The 23,320-nt window shown below is 48.7% G+C and overlaps 1 protein-coding gene across 4 annotated transcripts in view; it reads left to right on the top strand.

Moving 5' to 3' along the window:
• The first annotated feature begins 13,659 nt into the window (after nucleotides 1-13,659).
• The window catches only part of LOC128694002 (SH3 and cysteine-rich domain-containing protein), a 1,038,081-nt gene continuing 1,028,420 nt past the window's right edge, over nucleotides 13,660-23,320 (top strand). Inside the window, exon 1 of one of the 4 annotated variants that reach the window (XM_070090891.1) lies at nucleotides 13,660-15,069. In XM_070090891.1, coding sequence (XP_069946992.1) covers nucleotides 13,758-15,069 — 1,312 coding nt within the window. In that variant the 5' untranslated portion in view covers nucleotides 13,660-13,757. The remainder of the gene's footprint in view (nucleotides 15,070-23,320) is intronic. The other 3 variants (XM_070090892.1, XM_070090893.1, XM_070090895.1) reach the window with 3 other exon arrangements.

Here is a 23,320-nt window from a genome sequence, read left to right as displayed (position 1 = left end):
ATACAGTGAATAGGGTACATTATTAACGAGAAGAAATTGAGGTGGATCTACGCCAGGACGTACATCGAGCTGGATCTACGCCAGGACGTCACATCGAGCTGGACAATCTACAGGCTGCTATAGCTGCACTACAAGTACTGTATCCACCTATGAGTGATTGTTTGTGTGTGGGGTTCCAGGTTCCAATTAACCGCCAAGCTGAATGTGAATGGTCTAACTCTCATAGCACGATAAAGAATAGGCACTCAAGTATTCAATAAGGAATAGCAATTGGTAATCCATTGAACAAGGCTAGGTGGCAGGTCAGGCATAGGCAACATTGTAAGTAGGTGAGCGTAAGTCCCAGGAGGGTGGGAGTCAGGTCACAAGAGGTTGTGGACACAAGCGACTACTGAGAATCCACATTACACTCCAAGCACAAGCCACCTACTTTTCAGACACATAATAAACCCACACATAATTCGACACATAATTACACACACACACACACACACACACACACACACACACACACACAAGGGCAGACACTCATAGAAGCTTTAGACCCTAGTAGCAATTTCCGCTTTTTATAACCCAGAATTACTGGTATGTATTAACAGTATCTACCCCTCATACACACATACACACACACACACCTGTACTAGGACAAAATGGTAACTAACTAGGCGAATACACACACACACACACACACACACACACACACACACACACACACACATATATATATACACACTATGACTCGGCCCCTGCAATCACAAGTGGGTGAGTGTACGCACACACACACACACACACACACACACACACACACACACACACACACATGCACACATACAAGCACGCATATACAACAGGCCTAGTGTCTAATCGACATGTGCCTAGGACAAAATGGTAACTAACACACACACACACATTTACACACACGCACATTTACACACACACACACACACATTTACACACACACACACACACACACACACACACACACATATGTACAAGAGATCAAGTGTCTAATCGACATGTGCCTAGGATAGAATGGTAACTAACACCTGCAACCGCAACTAGGTGAGTACAACTAGTTGAGTACAGGGCAATTGCCTGAAGTGTACAAGACAACCTAGTCCCAGTTTTTAAGAAAGGGGACAGACAGGCAGCACTAAACTACAGACCACTGTCGCTGACGTGAATAGTGTGCAAAGTTACGGAGAAGGTTATCAGAAGAGCGGTGGAGCATCTAGAAAGGAATGGGCTCGTACATGACAACCAACATGGCTTCAGGAAGGGGAAATCCTGCATCACAAACCTATCGGAGTTCTACGATAAGGTAACAGAAGTAAGACAGGAGAGACGGATGGGCAGATTGCATCTTCTTAGACTGTAAGAAGGCTTTCGGTAAAGAACCACACAAGAGACTGGTTGAAGAACTAGAGGAGCAGGCAGGAACAGCAAAGTACTGCGGTGGGTCAGGGAATACCTGACAAGAAGGAAACAACGTGTATTGGTACCTGACGAGGTGCCAGAGTGGGTGCACGTGTCGAGTGGGGTTCCACAAGGGTCCGTCCTAGGTCCTGGAGTATACTTAGAGATGGTTTCGGGGGTCAACGCTCCCGCGGCCCGGTCTGTGATCAGGCCTTATGGTGGATCAGGGCCGGATCAACCAGGCTGTTACTGTTGACTGCACATAAACCGACGTATGAACCACAACCCGGCTGATCAGGTACTGAGTTTAGGTGCCTGTCCAGAGCCTTCTTGAAGACAGGAGTCTATTGGTAATCTCAATTTTGTATGCTGGGAGGCAGTTGAACAGTTTTGGGCCCCTGTGGGTGGCTTAGGGGAGGGTGATGGGTGGTAAGGGTAACAACGGCGGTGTTCCCGTTGTAAACATAATCTACATTGTTTGAACCTCTGCTAAACATGACTAAATGGATTAGCAAAATACAAATTAGACATGAAAAACAGATGGTTGTAAAACATCGAGCTTTCAACATAGTGCTGTTTCTTGTATATGTGAATGACATGGCAGAAGGGATAGATTCAGAGGTGTCCCTGTTTGCAGACGATGTGAAGCTAATGAGAAGAATACAAGTGGATGAGGATCAGGTACGCCTACAAGATCTGGACAGGTTGCAAGCCTGGTCCGACAAATGGCTCCTGGAGTTTAACCTCACCAAGTACACCGTCATGAAGTTTGGGGAAGGACAAAGAAGACCGCAGACGGAGTACAGCCTAGGAGGTCAAAGGCTGCAAAACTCACTCTTGGAAAAGGATCTTCAGGTGAGTATCATATCGAGCACATCTCATGAGGTGAACATCAACCAAAATAACTGCTACAGCACATGGGCTCCTGGCAAGCCTAAGAATAAAGTTTCGACATCTAAGTAAGGAGTCATTCAAGACACTGTATACCGTGTACGTCAGGCCCATATTCGAGTATGCAGCACCATTATAGAACCCACACCTGGTCAAATACATCAAGAAATTAGAGAAAGTGCAAAGGCTTGCAACAAGACTAGCCCCGGATCTAAGGGGAGGTTAAATCAACCTGAAGAGACTAGAGGAATTGAAAAGGTAGACAGGGACAGAATGTTTCAGAGATGGGACACAGCAATAAAGGGTCACAACTGGAAGTTGAAGACTCAGACGAGTCACAGGGATGTTAGGAAGTATTTCTTCAGTCATAGGGTTGTCAGGAAGTGGAACAATCTGGAGAGTTATGTAGTGGAGGCACGATACACATATAGCTTTAGGAAGAGATACCACAAAGCTCATGGAGAGGGGAGAGAGAGTGGACCTAGCAGCGACCAGCGAAGAAGAGGCGGGGCCAGGAGCTATTAATCGACCCTTGCAACCACAACTAGGTGAGTACACACGCACACAATACTGAGACATACATCTTTATATCAATACCGAGTGCTCAAACTATTACGGAAACCCCAACAGAAGCTTAATCTTTGTACAGTATCGCCATCACAACATGGGCTTCGTGGATACTCCATTTAATCAACTACTGTGTCTAAGTCATTGTGATCATGCTACCACACTGTATGACAGCAACAAACTGTGAAAAAGAGGACTGGGGTTCATAATGAACTTTTATCAGTTTACTACTTGATAACGGTCGAACAGAAACCGAAACATCGTCTAGTTTTCATATTTGTGGGTTAGATGAGAACCGGTCCAGGCACGGTGATGTGGAATTGTTCCAACCACGGTGACGAAGTGTTCCAGCCACTGTGACACGAAGTGCTCCAGCCACGGTTATGTCAAGTGTTCCAGCCTCGGTAGCGCGCACTTAGTCACAATACACCTAAGTTCTTGGAAACAGGAACAGTTCTGCAGAGACTTAAGACTGCCACAAGTCATTAAAAAGGAATATAAAGTGATTCAGAGTAATTACCGACCAATTAGCTTAACTTTAGCAGTTCGCAAAATCAAAGAAATAAATTGAAGTACTCAGAAGACCTCTGGAGGGAATTTTAATTTTAATTTTAATTTTATAATAATCATAACTAAGCGCTAAACCCACAAGATTATATTCATGGGGAAGGGTCATAGCGAGCCAAGGAAATGGAGGGTACAGAAACTCCATTTCCTTGGATCAAGGTATTCAGTTGAAAGGGGGGGGGGATTATGCTTAATCAGTCTTAATTAATTTTATATTTGTTGAAAATTATTTTCCCTGCGGTAATTATAATCAAAATATTTTTTTTGCATGTAAATTACAAATTTATATGTTGAGAAAAAATCACGTGATTGCTTATGGATATTTATTTTTAGACAATTAAATTGGGTACATTTTAGACATGTTATCCAAAATAACTTTACCGAGCTGTCAGCTAAAGATCCACAACGAATCTAGCAGGGTAGTGTCTGATAGCCAGCCTACCTTGCTATATGCTGACGGGGGATCGAGCCTTCACTCCTGAACGACCCAAACTAAGGTGGGGATGTTGTGACTGACCAAACTGACTTGCCTTGGCTTTTAAATAGTTATTTTTAGAGATATCAAAATATTTGTCCAGCGTTATAACTTATTACATCCCTTCGCTATAGAGAAGCCTCAAGGTGCCTTTAATGCCCCAAATTGCGAAACGTCTACAATAAACATATCCAGATGTTGCACATGTGTATTAACTTTCATATTGTCGGTATTTTATACCTTTCTTGCACAATGCCCCAAATCAATTTATTTTGCGTATTATTTTTGAAAATCCAACAGTTTCAAAATATATACCGAGGCTGCTGGACGGACACAAAATGGAAGCTCAGTACTGTAAAAACTCATCCTCAATCCTGAACACAATGTTATACAGAAATAACTCGCACGCAGAGAGAAAAGCTTATGACGTCTTCCTAAGCTTTTGTCTCTATGTGCGGGTTATTTGTGTATTGTTCCAGTTACGGTATTGTGCCTTTGTTCTTCACAGAATGTTAAGACTAGCGGTAGCAGACACGACATGCACGACAAACCACTCTTTGGTATAGACATTGGTAAATGTAACCGGCAAATTGGTTTAAAATGAGAGGTGAGCCGATATTAGGATATATTAGAACAAGTATCTAATATGTCTTACTGTGTGCTGTTTATACACCACATTTCACTCTGATCAGAGCTTTATAAAGTCAATGCAAGGAGCAGCGCGACATGACACTGTCAATAGAAATAGGTGAGGTGACAGGATGACACTTAGCCTCCTCTTGTCACCTCACCTATTTCCTCTTCAAAATTTCATGTCGCACTTCTAGCATTAATCTGGTAAGGCTAAATTTATCGTGCTTATTCTAACGGAAGTCACGTGAAATGATGTATTGATAATGGTTCCCCGTCTATGTTAGTGGTTATGTGTTATATGTCATACGTTACCCTGTACGGGTGTCTTCTGCAGATGGCGACTAACAATGCGTACAAGAGAGGTGGCAGCGCCTTGGGTGGCGAGCTACAGCTGACTCGATAGCTCATTCAGTGTTACTAGCGAGACAGTATCTAGACTGACTTCTTGTTCTGGTTATCGTCTCACTGATCGACACTAAACGAACAAACAAGTCTCATGGGGCTGGTGAGCCAAGATTTGGCTGAATCTACTATATGGTGTTATTGTAGGTTTTAACGCTACTCTAGCCCATACACAAGCATACAGAAGAATGGACAATTCGGACAAACGCTATTAAACTAAGTAAAGTCACAGTCTCAGCTAAGTCAGCCATTACTGAATATGTGCTCGACCCCAGCAATTTTGATTTAGTGGAGACTCGGCTCGTCCGAACCTTTCAGTGTTGGAGGGTCCGGGGTTGAGTGGTGCTTGTCAAGTTCTTGAACCTTTCAGTAGATGAATGCTGCAAATAAATAGTAATAGCATTAGCAGTGGGTTCGTTCATATCTTTTTCAAAGGTTTTATCACTCAAAATTCCTACCTCTTTTGGCGTATTGACATTTGAGAATAAAAGAAATCGATGCCTAACTGTTTCTCGTGATATTTAGAGGGTAAACGCTCGAGTCTCCAAAAAAAGAGGATAAATTCTTTGCTATCCTGCTCGTCCTTGTTGATCCTTGAGGGATCCGGGGATGAGAGGGACGATGATGTGTGTTCTGAAGCTGATGATATGCGGCAGGATACAGTAGTGTGTGTGGTGCAGTGTACCATGGGAAAGTGTGCTATAAAGTACATTGCTGAACAGCATCGTTAAGGCAGTGAAGTATGGTGTGGTGTAGGATTGCAAGGAAGTGTAATATGGTGTGGTGTAGTGTAATATGGTGTGGTGTAGTGTAGCATGGTAATGTGGTGAAAGATGTATAATTTTCTTTCAGTACAATGTGAGAAGAAGCCTGGTTGTAGACAGGACAGCGTTGTAGATTTGGGCACCTTATGGTAGGTAGATTGCGGTGAGGTAGGTGTGAGGACCCGGTGGTAGGTTGAGAGTGGTGAGGTGGGTGTGGGGACCCAGTGGTAGGTTGACAGCGGTGAGGTGGGTGTGGGGACCGTGTGATAGGGAGACATTTAAGTAGGATCTGGTGATAGGTAGCGCGCACAGGGAAGGAGAGCACTGCGCCTCTGTTCAATGCAACTCCTCGCGTCGCACAACATTAAGCAAAGTACACTCGCACCCAAGTCTGACGAGCTGCAAAAATAACACCTGAGGCTGACTTGGCTGGGTGGCATCTCGAGCCAATCTTGTTGGCTGGTGGGAGGCAGTGTGGCTGCCTCAACTTTTATACCGAAAGGCATGTTTCCACAGAGGTGACGAGGCATCTCTTGATTAACCAACCTTCTACTGCATATTTTTATTCTGCTCTTCTGTTTACTTTTAAGTACAAGTAATTCTATATTTGTGTGTGTGTGTGTGTGTGTGTGTGTGTGTGTGTGTGTGTGTGTGTGTGTGTGTGTTCGCATTATCCAATCACTCTGCCACCACCACCGCACCAGTTACTCCATTAGCACAATCGGATTAAAATTTTGCAGATAATTAAATTCTATGACGCTCTTGGGGGTCATAACCTTAATAACCTGGCTGTGGTGCTAGTCACATATATATAAGCTGTCTTGATTCTTACCTCCTTGACTTTTTTGCTTTGTTCCACCGCTTCTGCCTGACATTGTTTTCCTGACATTATTGTTTCCTTTCTCCCGTCGCTCACACATCCCAGCATCACTAGGAAGGGTCGTAACAGGTACTGTTCTTCCCACACCTGACATCTAGTGTTAGTTGAGTACAATTTCGGGTCTCTTAAGGACGATTCCATGATGCTGGTGAAGAACTCCAGATCCAAAGAATTGGAGCTATCTTTCCCTTGGGTCAAACCAGATTTCCTTCATTCTTCAGCCTTCAGCCTTAGGGCTTGCTCATGAGATCAGAGGAAGATTCTGAGGGTTTATCATGCAGAGCAGAGACCCTATACAGATTTATTGTTATTGTGGTTATAATGTGCAAATGAGTGATATAATTACCTCTTGACTTCCCTCACACTACTTACTGACCTTCCTGTACGTTGCTTCCTGACCCTCATACACACACTGGTTCCTGACCTTCCTGCATGCTGCTTCCTGATCTTCCTGCACGCTACTTTCTGACTTTCCTGTACGTCGCTTCGTGACCTTTATGCACGCTGTCTCCTGATCTTCCTGCACGCTGCTTGGTGACCTTCCTGCACGCCGCAGGCAGGAAGGTCAGAGCGCCGAGTGGTCACCCAGGTCAGAGCGCCGAGTGATCTCATAGGCCAGAGAGCAGAGTAATGTTCCATGTCGGGGCCTTCTTCAAATCCCTCGACTTCTATTTCCGAAGGCTGGAAAGTTCCTGGTTTTTAAATCTCGAGAAGACCAGAGACATTTATTTAGGCCTCTTGGGAAGAATTCCCACTGGGAAATGCAGACGGACCTCCTGCGAGAGAGCTGTATGGAGAAAGCTCATTTAGGAATGAAGGTTCAAACCTTTGAGGGCAGTGAATCAGGATGACGTGCAATTTAACACTCAGCATGTAGGAAACCCACGTTCGCCAGCCCTGCGGAAATGTGAGGAGGCTTCTATCAGAGGAGTAAACGGAAGCCTACAGCTCATTCCTCTCACTAAAAAGCATTAACGTTCGGATTTGGGCGATGCTGTGTTTTTTTTTCTTCGACCACATGCAAGGTTAGATAGACGGAGAGGTGCATTTCTGTGTATATACGCTGAGAGGTGTGTATCTCTGTGTATGTACAAGTTTCATCTCTGTGTATATACGCTAAGAGGTGTATCTCTGTGTATATACGCTGAGAAGTGTGTATCTTTGTGTATATACGCTAAAAGGTATATCTCTGTGTACATACGCTGAGACGTGTGTATCTTTGTGTATATACGCTAAGAGGTGTATCTCCATACGATAAAAGATTATTTTAATCCCTATCATAGAGGATAAAATACGTTTGACTGGTGGTTTATGGGGAGCATAAACCTTCGACCCTCGCGTAGTACACAGGTCTTAAATATGATAAACCTAGTATTGTAGATCACCTTTGCTTTTTTGTAGATCAATATACGTCTTCTACAGGTTTATGTGCAGTAACAAAAATTAATCTATGCTAACTTAGAATAACTAAGATTTGAAAAAATAACATAAGAATTTGTTGAAGTTCCACGTTAAGTAACGGAACTTGATGTTCTGCTGTAGCAGTGTGATGTGGTGGTTCTGCTGTAGCAGTGTGATGTGGTGGTTCTGCTGTATCAGTGTGATGTGGTGGTTCTGCTGTATCAGTGTGATGTGGTGGTTCTGCTGTAGCAGTGTGATGTGGTGGTTCTGCTGTATCACTGTGATGTGGTGGTTCTGCTGTAGCAGTGTGATGTGGTGGTTCTGCTGTAGCAGTGTGATGTGGTGGTTCTGCTGTGTCAGTGTGATGTGGTGGTTCTGCTGTATCAGTGTGATGTGGTGGTTCTGCTGTATCAGTGTGATGTGGTGGTTCTGCTGTAGCAGTGTGATGTGGTGGTTCTGCTGTAGCAGTGTGATGTGGTGGTTCTGCTGTATCAGTGTGATGTGGTGGTTCTGCTGTATCAGTGTGATGTGGTGGTTCTGCTGTATCAGTGTGATGTGGTGGTTCTGCTGTATCAGTGTGATGTGGTGGTTCTGCTGTAGCAGTGTGATGTGGTGGTTCTGCTGTATCAGTGTGATGTGGTGGTTCTGCTGTAGCAGTGTGATGTGGTGGTTCTGCTGTATCAGTGTGATGTGGTGGTTCTGCTGTAGCAGTGTGATGTGGTGGTTCTACTGTAGCAGTGTGATGTGGTGGTTCTACTGTAGCAGTGTGATGTGGTGGTTCTGCTGTATCAGTGTGATGTGGTGGTTCTGCTGTAGCAGTGTGATGTGGTGGTTCTACTGTAGCAGTGTGATGTGGTGGTTCTGCTGTAGCAGTGTGATGTGGTGGTTCTGCTGTAGCAGTGTGATGTGGTGGTTCTGCTGCATCAGTGTGATGTGGTGGTTCTGCTGTAGCAGTGCGATGTGGTGGTTCTGCTGTAGCAGTGTGATGTGGTGGTTCTGCTGTAGCAGTGTGATGTGATGGTTCTGCTGTAGCAGTGTGATGTGGTGGTTCTGCTGTAGCAGTGTGATGTGGTGGTTCTGCTGTATCAGTGTGATGTGGTGGTTCTGCTGTAGCAGTGTGATGTTGTGGTTCTGCTGTATCAGTGTGATGTGGTGGTTCTGCTGTAGCAGTGTGATGTGGTGGTTCTGCTGTAGCAGTGTGATGTGGTGGTTCTGCTGTATCAGTGTGATGTGGTGGTTCTGCTGTAGCAGTGTGATGTGGTGGTTCTGCTGTAGCAGTGTGATGTGGTGGTTCTGCTGTATCAGTGTGATGTGGTGGTTCTGCTGTAGCAGTGTGATGTGGTGGTTCTGCTGTAGCAGTGTGATGTGGTGGTTCTGCTGTAGCAGTGTGATGTGGTGGTTCTGCTGTATCAGTGTGATGTGGTGGTTCTGCTGTATCAGTGTGATGTGGTGGTTCTGCTGTATCAGTGTGATGTGGTGGTTCTGCTGTATCAGTGTGATGTGGTGGTTCTGCTGTAGCAGTGTGATGTGGTGGTTCTGCTGTATCAGTGTGATGTGGTGGTTCTGCTGTAGCAGTGTGATGTGGTGGTTCTGCTGTATCAGTGCGATGTGATACTTCTGCTGTATCAGTGTGATGTGATGGTTCTGTAGCATTGTGATGTAGTGGTTCTTATGTAGCAGTGTGATGTGGTGGTTCTGCTGTAGTAGATTGATGTGGTGATTCTGCTGTACCAGTGTGACATGATGGTTCTGCTGTACCAGTATGATGTGGTGATTCTGCTGTATCAGTGTGATGTGGTGGTTCTGCTGTAGCAGTGTGATGTAGTGGTTCTGCTGAACCAGTATGATGTGGTGGTTCTTCTGTATCACACTGCGGTAGCAGTGTGATGTGATGGTTCTGCTGTAGCAGTGTGATGTGGTGGTTCTGCTGTAGCAGCGTAATGTAGTGGTTCTGCTGTGCCAGTATGATGTGGTGGTTCTTCTGTATCACACTGCTGTAGCAGTGTGATATGGTGGTTCTGCTGTATCAGTGTGATGTGATGGTTCTGCTGTAGCAGTGTGATGTGATGGTTCTGCTGTAGCAGTGTGATGTGGTGGTTCTTCTGTAGCAGTGTGATGTGGTGGTTCTTCTGTAGCAGTGTGATGTGGTTCCTGTATGTGCAGTGGCGGCAGTTTGTGCTGGTACACCTTTCTTGCTGGTGCCAGGATGCGCAAGGCACTCCAGGGGTGCTGGCTTCAGGATGTGCAAGGCACCCCGATAGTGCTGGCTCCAGGATGTGCAAGGCACCCCGATAGCGCTGGCTCCAGGATGTGCAAGGCACACCGGTAATGCTGGTGCCGGGATGTGCAAGGCACCCCAATGGTGCTGGCTCATGGATGTGCAAGGCACCCCAATAGTAGCTCCAGGATGTGCAAGGCACACCAGTGATGCTGGCGCCGGCATGTGCAAGGCACCCCAATGGTGCTGGCTCCAGAATGTGCAAGGCACCACGATAGTGGCTCCAGGATGTGCAAGGCACACCGGTGATGCTGGCGCCGGCATGTACAAGGCACCCTAATGGTGCTGGCTGCAGGATGTGCAAGGCACTCCGATAGTGGCTCCAGGATGTGCAAGGCACACCGGTGATGCTGGCGCCGGCATGTGCAAGGCACCCCAATGGTGCTGGCTCCAGGATATGCAAGGCACCCCGATGGTGGCTCCATGATGTGCAAGGCACACCGGTGGTGCTGGCGTCGGGATGTGCAAGGCACCCCAATGGTGCTGGCTCCAGAATGGGCAAGGCACACCGGTAATGCTGGAGCCGGGATGTGCAAGGCACCCCGATGGTGCTGGCTCCAGGATGTGCAAGGCACCCCGATGGTGCTGGCTCCAGGATGTGCAAGGCACCCCGATAGTGGCTCCATAATGTGCAAGGCACACCGGTGATACTGGCGTCGGGATGTGCAAGGCACCCCAATGGTGCTGGCTCCAGGATATGCAAGGCACACCAGTGATGCTGGCGCCGGGATGTGCAAGGCACACCGGTGGTGCTGGTATCATAAATTAAAAAAAAAAAACTGTTTATGTAGGCTTTTTCGTTAATTTTCCCCATAAAATATAAGTGTGTGTAGGCAGCAGCAGCGACGCTGGACGAATTTAAGAGACGACCTAAGATTCTGAGTCACAGTCACACGAACTCCTCCTGTTGATAGTGGATTTATACACTAATAACCCTCATATAGGAGAGAGGAGCTTACGAATACGTTTCGGACCGAAACGTCGTGGTAAGCTCCTGTATCTCCTATGTGCGGGTTATTTGTGTAGTGTTCCAGTCATGGTATTGTGACTTTCATGTTATTTTTCTTAACGGTGAAATTATTTCGTTTCGCATTTTAGGCAAAAATTTGCAGCCCATAGAAAATAGAAAGCTAAAAGAAAAAGATGAATTTTAAGGTATTGTAGTGAGCTCTTTTTTTTTCGGGGGAGAGAGCATCTCCAAATATGAAAATACATTTAATAAGATTTAGCTGAGGTGAAAGTAAGAATGTGATATTTATGAGGTATATAAACACGTTTTACTTGGCAGGAAGCAGCCTCTGGCAGAGGCTCAGTTTACAACATACATCAGTTAACAGGAAGGTATATGATTCCTCTGATGCACTGTGCTGCTGCTGCGCTTGTCAAGCTTTGTTGAATTGATGATTCTCCTGAAGCTCTTCCCGTAGCGCTACAGTGCTGTTGCTCTCATCTTTTAGTCGATTCCTTTTAACCACTTCCCATAGCGCTACAATGTTGCTGTCATCTTTTAGTTGATTCCTCTTAACCACTTCCCGTAGCGCTACAATGTTGCTGTCATCTTTTAGTTGATTCCTCTTAACCACTTCCCATAGGGCTACAATGTTGCTGTCATCTTTTAGTTGATTCCTATTAACCACTTCCCATAGGGCTACAATGTTGCTGTCATGTTTTAGTTGATTCCTCTTAACCACTTCCCATAGCGCTACAATGTTGCTGTCATCTTTTAGTTGATTCCTCTTAACCACTTCCCGTAGCGCTACAATGTTGCTGTCATCTTTTAGTTGATTGCTCTTAACCACTTCCCATAGGGCTACAATGTTGCTGTCATCTTTTAGTTGATTGCTCTTAACCACTTCCCATAGGGCTACAATGTTGCTGTCATCTTTTAGTTGATTGCTCTTAACCACTTCCCATAGGGCTACAATGTTGCTGTCATCTTTTAGTTGATTCCTATTAACCACTTCCCATAGCGCTACAATGTTGCTGTCATGTTTTAGTTGATTCCTCTTAACCACTTCCCATAGCGCTACAATGTTGCTGTCATCTTTTAGTTGATTCCTATTAACCACTTCCCATAGGGCTACAATGTTGCTGTCATCTTTTAGTTGATTGCTCTTAACCACTTCCCATAGGGCTACAATGTTGCTGTCATCTTTTAGTTGATTGCTCTTAACCACTTCCCATAGGGCTACAATGTTGCTGTCATCTTTTAGTTGATTCCTATTAACCACTTCCCATAGCGCTACAATGTTGCTGTCATGTTTTAGTTGATTCCTCTTAACCACTTCCCATAGCGCTACAATGTTGCTGTCATCTTTTAGTTGATTCTTCTTAACCACTTCCCATAGCGCTACAATGTTGCTGTCATCTTTTAGTTGATTCCTCTTAACCACTTCCCATAGGGCTACAATGATGCTGTCACCTCTGAGTTGATTCTTCTTAACCACTTCCTTTATACTGTGTTGTTGCTGCAATGTCTCTCGTTCAATTCTCTGAAGCCCTTCTCTCATTGTCTTGCTTCTGCCATGCATGGTGTTGACGAACTCTTGAAGGTCTTACCTTATATTGCTCCTGCCAAGCCTTACTGAGTTCATGAAATAAATTGAAACTTATTATAAAAGCCTTTTATTTAATAAGGTTTCTAATATGTTACGTGGAAACCATAACACGGGCGGGGATAGAACCTGCGACCAGAGAGTCTCAAAGCTCCAGACCGGAGTTTTGAGACTCTCTGATCGCGGGTTCTATCCCCACCCGTGGTATGGTTTGTTTGCAATCGTGTCATTACGTGTGAGTCATGTTATGTGGAAGTCATAAAGCTGTGTTCATGAATGAATAACTTTAACTTCTATCAAATTCCTGGAAAGTGTGTCCGGGAACTAACAACTCAGAGTAAAATACAATAAATAAATTATTAGATATTTGTCGTGTGTGAGATGAAAAGAGAGAGAGAGAGAGAAAGAAAAGTTGGTGGCGAAAGAGAGAGAGAGAGAGAGAGAGAGAGAGAGAGAGAGAGAGAGAGAGAGAGAGAGAGATGACCGGAGCGGCTGTGATCCTCTCCCGTCAGCGTGAGGTGAAACACTAGAGGTGGGAGGGCCTGGGGATGGCACTCTGGCAGCCCTGCCACCCTCACTGCCAACTGCTATACACGCACAACCAGAAATAAAACACCACCTGGCTTCACCTTTACACTCCACCCTCCCCCCTTCCCTTCGTTTGATCATATGCTACTCGGGATGACTGCCAAATCATTTAGACTATAACTATCACGTTTAGGGTTGAGGAGGGAGGCGGGTGTTCGAAAAATTACGGTGAGACGACAACAAGAGAAAGGGTGAGCTTACCTGTCCCCGCTTTTGGCGCGCAGGCCCGGGAGAGGCAGCTCAGCGGTGAATGCCACTCTTCTTCCTCAGTGTGCTTTGGCAGCGGGTACCGGTCGTGTCCCCTTTGCTAGCACGCGATCATGGCTAGCAGAGGGAGAGAATGTATGTGATTTTCCCCCTGGACGACTTGTTAGATCTGAATAGTGCGAGAGGAAGTAAACGTGAGACATCGTGGTCGTCGTCCCAACAGAGTCATAAGAGAGAGACTGTGCAAGTTTTGACTCCTTCCCAACCTAACCAACAACTTCCCAGTCAACTTCAACCTCCCTTGAATCAGCTGCTCCCTTATCCTCAAAAGTCAACACCACCTCAACAACAAAAACAGCAGCAACAACAGCAACAGCAGCAACAACAACAACAACAGCAACAACAACAGCTAAAACTACAGAAAACTACTTTTCAAAAGACACCGTCCAAAGCGTCCACTAGTAGCCAACCCTCCCCGCTTAGTCCTTACCAACCTAGCAGTGTTCCTAGCAGTAGCAGTAGCAGCCATAATAGTTCTCTGAAGCAGCCGCCTCAGGCCAAGCACCGAGCTCTGCCAGAACTGTTGGTGAACCAGCGCCAACCATCAACTTCCACGGAAACCTCCGTCTCCTCCACTGGTGCTAAGGCAAAAGTCTTGCTGAGTCTGCCGACTTCTGGAGGAAAAGTTAGCGAGAGTCTCTCTTCCTGGGCCGGGAGTCCTTCAGGACCCCCGGGGGAGCCCTTGGTGGGCGGCGGCAGCAGCAGCTTCAAGACTCGGGACGACCATAACACTGACAGCGGTAGTCAAGGTTTATCTGCCTCCAATAGCCATAAATTTTATAGCTTAAGAATTAGAAATCAAAGAGGCAGTGAGAGTCCTCGGGATTTTCGTGACAGTGGAAATATTAAGACTCAGTTCAGTGGAAGTCAGAGCTTCAGGTCCCATATTGTTAAAAGTGAAAGTTTCAGGTCCTACCTGAGCACTGGCGGGGCTCACAAGTCCCAGCCTGTTGCTGATATAGCGAAGTCTCAGCCACTAGTCGCTGAGAGTGTCAAATCACAACAGGCGCCTGTTGCTGAGAGTGCGAAATCGCAGCAGGTGTCCGCCGGTGAGTGTATCAAGGCTCGGCAGGAGCCTTTGCAGCAGTCGCAGAATTCCCGCCGACCCCCTGCTCAGAGGCACCCCAGCGGCAGGAGCAGCCACAGTTCGGGAAGCCAAAGGGCTTCTGATCCCTCCCCTTTCTCTGGTCCAGCTCCTGGTGCCTCTGGGGGCGCGGCAGCAGGGGTTCGAGGGAGCGGCATAAACACAAAGATTGGAGCCAGACCTCGTGGCCTGCAGAAGAGCGTCATGGCAAGCGAGGTCAGCTTCCGTGACCTCACGTTCCCATCCGCTAACGAAACACTCAAGGCTCAGAACTCTGCCACCTTCAAACTCGTCAAAACAGGTAAGATCACCTGCAGTCTTGTGATGACGTTGTCAGTGCCATTTACACGCGTGTTGCTTATACCTGTTAATTTCTGTGCCGTTATGCGTTACAAAGACTTCAACTCCGTTAAGCGTCTTAATACGAATGATCAAAACTACTAAAACTTATAAAAAAATTGGTATGTGATGCAGACAGGGTGTTGGAAAGGCACAAAATACAAACACTAGGACATTTATTAGAGTGGCCAAGGTGACAGGACCGAAATATTTCCAATAAAATGTCCAGTTTACATTTTTCCTTTTTTTCTTAACGACACTTACTAAGCATAACATAATGCCAGAAATATGTATTTCTGGCGTTTTTATTTTTTTTAATTTGCACAAAGAGCTAAAGAAGAGTAGTCTGCTGACAGTCAATGGTGGTAAATTAGGAAAATTGTCAGTTCTAATCTGTGGCCGTAGGCAATATCTATTTACGTCTACAATAGGAGAGACAGAGAGAGGGTTGGGGAGGGAGGGAGGGAGAGAGATGGGGGGAAATGGGAGTTGTAGGGAAAAAGGGAGGACTGGGAGGATGGAAAGATAGAGTGTAGAATGAGAGGGAAAGAGAGAGGGTGGAGGAGAAGAGGGGGAAGGGGAAAAAGGAGAGAGTTCTAAGAGTGAAGATGTAGGGAGGATTGAAGAGGCACAGATACATAGAGGTTGTTTGCTTATTTGTTTAATTCATATTAAACGCTAAACCTACGTGGGTGATTCAGCGCAAGGCGTGGTGGAGGCTTGAATCTCCGTCTGCTGAGCGCGAGACTGACGCGCTTCCTATTTGTACTCACGTGGAGGTGCATGTGGTGGATGAGGCTGAGGCTCCCAGGACGAGGATGAGGAACCTTGGTGCCTGGCCAATACCCGGGTCACTCGGCTCTTTGTATTTTTAGTCAGCTAATGTTTAAGCTTGTGTCATCTTACTTTACACGTGCCACAATGCTCCCATTATTCCACGCTCAGCATAACAATGCTGTGGCTAGTCCCTTACCCCTTACCTCCCTTGATGCCAGGTGCTGAACGATGGATGGCTTAGGATCAGCATTAATCCGTGTATCTGGAATATTAAAAATATTTTTAAATGTATTGTCAGGGGCTGGATTTAGGGCCTACTAGGTCTGGAGATGAAAATTTTTCAAGGCTTACACGCTAGAATTCAAACAGAAAATAATAATACAGTTATTTTTCATCATTACCGCATTACACACATACATATACACTGTTACTAAGTCCTTCATAATGTTAGTGCATTTTTATTCATTGAGAAAGGAATGTACGTTATTTATTGCATATTTCTCTACTGTACGTATGTATATTGCGCAAGTTCACGTTTGAGTTTCGTATTGCGTTTGGTTTTCCACGTTTTATTCCATTTTTTTTAATAACTATACTCTCTGTCACTTGTCATGTAATTATTTAACGATTTCAGTGGTCGTAGTCGTTGCTACCTCCTCTTGGATTCCATTGCTTCAGTCTACCACCTTGTGAAGCTCCTTGTGGTTCCTATTCTCTCTCCTGGTTTACATTTATGACCTTTGGTTCACACAGCAAAATAATTTTTTGTCTTCTCGTACATTTTCTTGACGTCGTATATAATTATCATGTTTTTTCTTTTTATTATATTAGCCAACTAAGGTGTTTTAAAGTGTTTTCAGAATACAAGGTTAATCTCTGTTTGCTCTGGAAACCATTTCCTTGGACTTGTTTTTTTTCCCCTTGTCTACATGTTGTCAAGATGTCGTCGAAACAATATTATTACAGCTGCGGGGTTCTATGTCGACCCCGCGTAGTTGCGTGTTAACCATGTCTCTCACCCATAGAAAGAGTTTTTTGAAATGTGGGGAAGTCAATAGTAACAGCCTGGTTGATCAGACCCTGCTCCCTCACGGGGTCTGGTCTCAGACCCTGCTCCCCCACGGGGTCTGGTCTCAGACCAAGCCGCGGGGGCGTTGACCCCCGAAGCCCTCTTCAGGTATATTCCAAGTAAGTCTCATACCACGGGTGGGGTTAGACCCCGCGTTCAGAGAGTCACAAAACTCCAGACCGACGCGTTAGCCAGGAGTAGCTTGTCTGGTGATTACCGGACAAAAGTCCGGTAATCGCCAGACAAGCGACTCCTTGCACCGAATGGCCCATACGGTATTTACACTTCACATAAATGAAACATGTTTTGAAAATTGCCAGTGCTGTATTTACTAGCAGTTCTAGGGATTATCTTCCCCAAGGCTCGGTCCCAGACCAGGTCCCTCAGGTAGGAAAAAAATATTAAAGGATTGTGAACTGTGAATAGTTCTGTATATAGTTCTACTGTCTTCAAATTATGTCCTAGAATCTGTATTGATAAATCCACTGGATGGCGAAACGTCTACAATAAAGATACCCAGATGTTGTACATGTGTCCCAGTTTTCAACTATTAAGAATACATATAACCCGAACATAGGAGAATAAACTAATGATTAGTTAATGGTCCAAGACGGATTAAAACGTCGTCGTAAGCTTTTCTCTCCTAAGTGCGGGGTATATGTGTATTATTTCAGTCACGGTATTGTGACTTTATTCTTCATTAAGAAGTACATAAGAAAGTAAAGGAATGGAAACAGAAGTCTGCAAGTTTTAACAGTCATCTTATGTGTTCTTGAGACAAGACATCAGCAATCCTGGCAGAGAGTGAATAAATTAAAGGGTTTCTATTTCGCGCTCTTACCGTAGGTAGAACGTTTCAGAAAAACCGTTCAACGATGATTCAGTACGTCCTGGATCATTATAAATAACTGATAAGAAAAATAAGAACACAGGAGGACAGAGATAAACTGTAAGAAAACTCGGGCAGAGTGCAGGAGTGGTCAAAAAAATGGCTATTTGTGTTCAATACAAACAAGTGGAAAATAGAGTAAGTCGGAGAGGGTTAAGGAAGACCAGATAGTGCATGAACAGGGAGGGATGAGGTTACAAAGAGTAAATGAAGAAAGTTCCTGGAAGGGGTTATTATACCGAATGTTGTATATATAGGTATAAAATACCGACAAGATGAAGTATTAGACACCTAGAATTAGATACCCGTAATCAGACACCCAGAATTAAACACCCAGAATTAGATACCCAGATGTTGCAAGTGTCTAATTCTTCATTACACCGAATATATGGTCAGAGATGCATATATAGTGCCTTCGAGGTGCTTTCGTGGAGCTCAATAAGGAATCCTCCTGAACTTTCTGCACGACGTTTGCCAGACTTGTCTTAAAACAAAATATGCGGCAACCAGCATGGAATCCAGACTTCAGAAGCTGGTTCCAGCAGCGAGAAGACTTCAGAAACTGGAGAAAGTACACGAGGCTGGTTCCAGCAGCGAGTAGACTTCAGAAGCTGGAGAAAGGACACAAGGCTGGTTCTAGCAGTGAGAAGACTTCAGAAGCTGGAGAAAGGACACAAGGCTGGTTCTAGCAGTGAGAAGACTTCAGAAGCTGGAGAAAGGACACAAGGCTGGTTCCAGCAGCGAGAAGACTTCAGAAGCTGGAGAAAGGACACAAGGCTGGTTCCAGCAGCGAGAAGGTTGAACTATGAAGAGAATATCAAACAGTTAAATCTAGCAACATTTTAAAAGCGAATTAACAGGGGAGATAAAGACTAAGAGAATACTGAGAGAATTCCACAGAGCGGAGAGCGATGGAGTGTTTGAAGAATGAGGAACGTAAGGGAGAGGTCATAGGTGGAGCAAAAGAACACAGTCGAGCCTTAGGACGGAAAAGAAGTGAAGTGAGTTTGAGTTGAGGAGGTGGAGGCAAATTCCATGCACAGGACAGAGACCAGGAACCAGTAAATGAGGGACATTTTTTTTAGTTAAAAGGCAGGAGTTTGAAGCTAAGCCTCGACCCCCATAGAAACCTCTCCTTGATGAACTCATCTTCCTCTCACACACACACACACACACACACACACACTCAACTCCCGCCACACATACACCCTCACAAACACACACATCACCCACACACAACCCCCCACACACGCAACCCCCACACGCAACCCCCCCACACGCAACACCCACACACAACTCCACACACAAACAAGCCTTCCACAATCCCCGCAGACAACCCCCACACACACACCCGTACACATACCCCAGATACACCTCACAAACAAGAACACTCTCCATAAACACAACATACACACACACACACTTCACAAAAAAGAACACTCTCCACAAACACAGTACACACGCACACACACACACACACACACACACACACACACTCACTCACACACACACACACACACACACACACACACACACACACACACACACACACACACACACACACACACCCCACACGCAGGTAAATAAATTGCAGGATGTCACCACCAGCTCCACTGTGTGCGGTAGAGATATCTTTGGGATAGCTGGCAGGTTGCAGTACCAACGTAGGTAGGCAGACATTGCCTTCACTAAAATAAATATAAGATTTATAATTCTCAAAGACTCAAACATTTAAGCTTGTCAGTGTTAGTGTCACATAAAATCACTAATATGGTGAAATGTTAAACGATGAAGAATACATTTATATGTATCTATAAGCATTTTTCCTTCTAAGCTGTGCTAGCGATGCCTCTCAATAAACTGTCTAGCGCCGCGCACACAACACTGTGAGACTGCCACATTCTTAGTGATGGTGACTTTAGGATCATCAGTGACTTGCTTGTATTTTAAGTTATTTTTTGTAGTTGCAACTGTGTTTCTTCATATATATGCTGCATGACCCTTGTCGGTTTAGCGCTTTCTTTGAGTATACCTGCAGCACATCTGCACATTAGACATATACTTCAGCACATTTAACCTTTGGTTTACACCTAGGTGGACAACTTTTAGGGGACCATTGCCTCCAGGTTATGTATATTTTATTCCAAGTAAAGATTGTGATAAAAGATACAGTGGATAGATCAGAAAGAAGTCTGGAAGCTAGGCTGCCACATTATAAACATTCAATCCTTCCAGCAATGGAATTAAGTGTCCTGTCCTCGGGCATCCAGTCCTTTGGGCACCCAGTCCTTGGGGCACCCAGTCCTCGGGGCACCCAGTCCTCGGGGCACCCAGTCCTCGGGGCACCCAGTCCTTGGGGCACCCAGTCCTTGGGGCACTCAGTCCTTGGGGCACCCAGTCCTCAGGGCACCCAGTCCATGAGGCACGCAGTCCTTGGGGCACCCAGTCCTTGGGGCACCCAGTCCTCGGGGTACCCAGTCCTCGGGGCACCCAGTCCTTGGGGCACCCAGTCCTTGGGGCACCCAGTCCTCGGGGAACCCAGTCCTCGGGGCATCCAGTCCTTTGGGCACCCAGTCCTTGGGGCACCCAGTCCTCGGGGTACCCAGTCCTCGGGGCACCCAGTCCTCGGGGCACCCAGTCCTCGGGGCACCCAGTCCTCGGGGCACCCAGCCCTCGGGGCACCCAGTCCTCGGGGAACCCAGTCCTCGGGGCACCCAGTCCTTGAGGCACCCAGTCCTTGGGGCACCCAGTCCTCGGGGCACCCAGTCCTCGGGGCACCCAGTCCTTGGGGACCCAGTCCTTGGGGCACCCAGTCCTCGGGGTACCCAGTCCTCGGGGCAACCAGTCCTCGGGGCACCCAGTCCTCGCGGCACCCAGTCCTCGGGGAACCCAGTCCTCGGGGCACCCAGTCCTTGGGGCACACAGTCCTTGGGGCACCCAGTCCTCGGGGTACCCAGTCCTCGGGGCACCCAGTCCTCGGGGCACCCAGTCCTCGGGGCACCCAGTCCTCGGGGCACCCAGTCCTCGGGGCACCCAGTCCTCGGGGAACCCAGTCCTCGGGGCACCCAGTCCTTGGGGCACCCAGTCCTTGGGGCACCCAGTCCTCGGGGCACCCAGTCCTCGGGGCACCCAGTCCTTGGGGCACCCAGTCCTTGGGGCACCCAGTCCTCGGGGTACCCAGTCCTCGGGGCACCCAGTCCTTGGGGCACCCAGTCCTTGGGGCACCCAGTCCTCGGGGAACCCAGTCCTCGGGGCATCCAGTCCTTTGGGCACCCAGTCCTTGGGGCACCCAGTCCTCGGGGTACCCAGTCCTCGGGGCACCCAGTCCTCGGGGCACCCAGTCCTCGGGGAACCCAGTCCTCGGGGCACCCAGTCCTCGGGGCACCCAGTCCTTGGGGCACCCAGTCCTTGGGGCACCCAGTCCTCGGGGTACCCAGTCCTCGGGGCACCCAGTCCTAGGGGCACCCAGTCCTAGGGGCACCCAGTCCTCGGGGTACCCAGTCCTTGGGGCACCCAGTCTTTGGGGCACCCAGTCCTCGGGGTACCCAGTCATCGGGGCACCCAGTCCTTGGGGCACCCAGTCCTTGGGGCACCCAGTCCTCGGGGTACCCAGTCCTCGGGGCACCCAGTCCTCGGGGCACCCAGTCCTAGGGGCACCCAGTACTTGGGGCACCCAGTCCTCGGGGCACCCAGTCCTCGGGGCACCCAGTCCTCGGGGCACCCAGTCCTCGGGGCACCCAGTCCTCGGGGTACCCAGTCCTCGGGGTACCCAGTCCTCGGGGCACCCAGTCCTCGGGGTACCCAGTCCTTGGGGCACCCAGTCCTTGGGGTACCCAGTCCTCGGGGCATCCAGTCCTTGGGGCACCCAGTCCTCGGGGTACCCAGTCCTCGGGGCACCCAGTCCTTGGGGCACCCAGTCCTTGGGGCACCCAGTCCTCGGGGAACCCAGTCCTCGGGGCATCCAGTCCTTTGGGCACCCAGTCCTTGGGGCACCCAGTCCTCGGGGCACCCAGTCCTCGGGGCACCCAGTCCTCGGGGCACCCAGTCCTCGGGGCACCCAGTCCTCGGGGCACCCAGTCCTCGGGGCACCCAGTCCTCGGGGCACCCAGTCCTCGGGGCACCCAGTCCTCGGGGCACCCAGTCCTCGGGGCACCCAGTCCTCGGGGCACCCAGTCCTTGGGGCACCCAGTCCTTGGGGCACCCAGTCCTCGGGGAACCCAGTCCTCGGGGCATCCAGTCCTTTGGGCACCCAGTCCTTTGGGCACCCAGTCCTCGGGGTACCCAGTCCTCGGGGCACCCAGTCCTCGGGGCACCCAGTCCTCGGGGAACCCAGTCCTCGGGGCACCCAGTCCTCGGGGCACCCAGTCATTGGGGCACCCAGTCCTTGGGGCACCCAGTCCTCGGGGTACCCAGTCCTCGGGGCACCCAGTCCTCGTGGCACCCAGTCCTAGGGGCACCCAGTCCTCGGGGCACCCAGTCCTCGGGGAACCCAGTCCTCGGGGCACCCAGTCCTCGGGGCACCCAGTCCTTGGGGCACCCAGTCCTTGGGGCACCCAGTCCTCGGGGTACCCAGTCCTTGGGGCACCCAGTCCTTGGGGCACCCAGTCCTCGGGGCATCCAGTCCTTGGGGCACCCAGTCCTCGGGGTACCCAGTCCTCGGGGCACCCAGTCCTCGTGGCACCCAGTCCTAGGGGCACCCAGTCCTCGGGGTACCCAGTCCTTGGGGCACCCAGTCCTTGGGGCACCCAGTCCTCGGGGTACCCAGTCCTCGGGGCACCCAGTCCTTGGGGCACCCAGTCCTTGGGGCACCCAGTCCTCGGGGTACCCAGTCCTCGGGGCACCCAGTCCTCGGGGCACCCAGTCCTAGGGGCACCCAGTACTTGGGGCACCCAGTCCTCGGGGCACCCAGTCCTCGGGGCACCCAGTCCTCGGGGCACCCAGTCCTCGGGGTACCCAGTCCTCGGGGCACCCAGTCCTCGGGGTACCCAGTCCTTGGGGCACCCAGTCCTTGGGGCACCCAGTCCTCGGGTCACCCAGTCCTCGGGGCACCCAGTCCTTGGGGCACCCAGTTCTTGGGGCACCCAGTCCTCGGGGTACCCAGTCCTCGGGGCACCCAGTCCTCGGGACACCCAGTCCTAGGGGCACCCAGTACTTGGGGCACCCAGTCCTCGGGGCACCCAGTCCTCGGGGCACCCAGTCCTCGGGGCACCCAGTCCTCGGGGCACCCAGTCCTCGGGGTACCCAGTCCTCGGGGCACCCAGTCCTCGTGGCACCCAGTCCTTGGGGCACCCAGTCCTCGGGGTACCCAGTCCTTGGGGCACCCAGTCCTTGGGGCACCCAGTCCTCGGGGCACCCAGTCCTCGGGGCACCCAGTCCTCGGGGCACCCAGTCCTCGGGGCACCCAGTCCTCGGGGTACCCAGTCCTCGGGGCACCCAGTCCTCGTGGCACCCAGTCCTTGGGGCACCCAGTCCTCGGGG

This window comes from Cherax quadricarinatus, chromosome 33 (genome assembly GCF_038502225.1).
Source record: "Cherax quadricarinatus isolate ZL_2023a chromosome 33, ASM3850222v1, whole genome shotgun sequence".
NCBI classification, from domain to species: domain Eukaryota; kingdom Metazoa; phylum Arthropoda; class Malacostraca; order Decapoda; family Parastacidae; genus Cherax; species Cherax quadricarinatus.
Note: the sequence above shows the minus strand (reverse complement) of the source record. Positions and strands in the feature narration are given on the sequence as shown.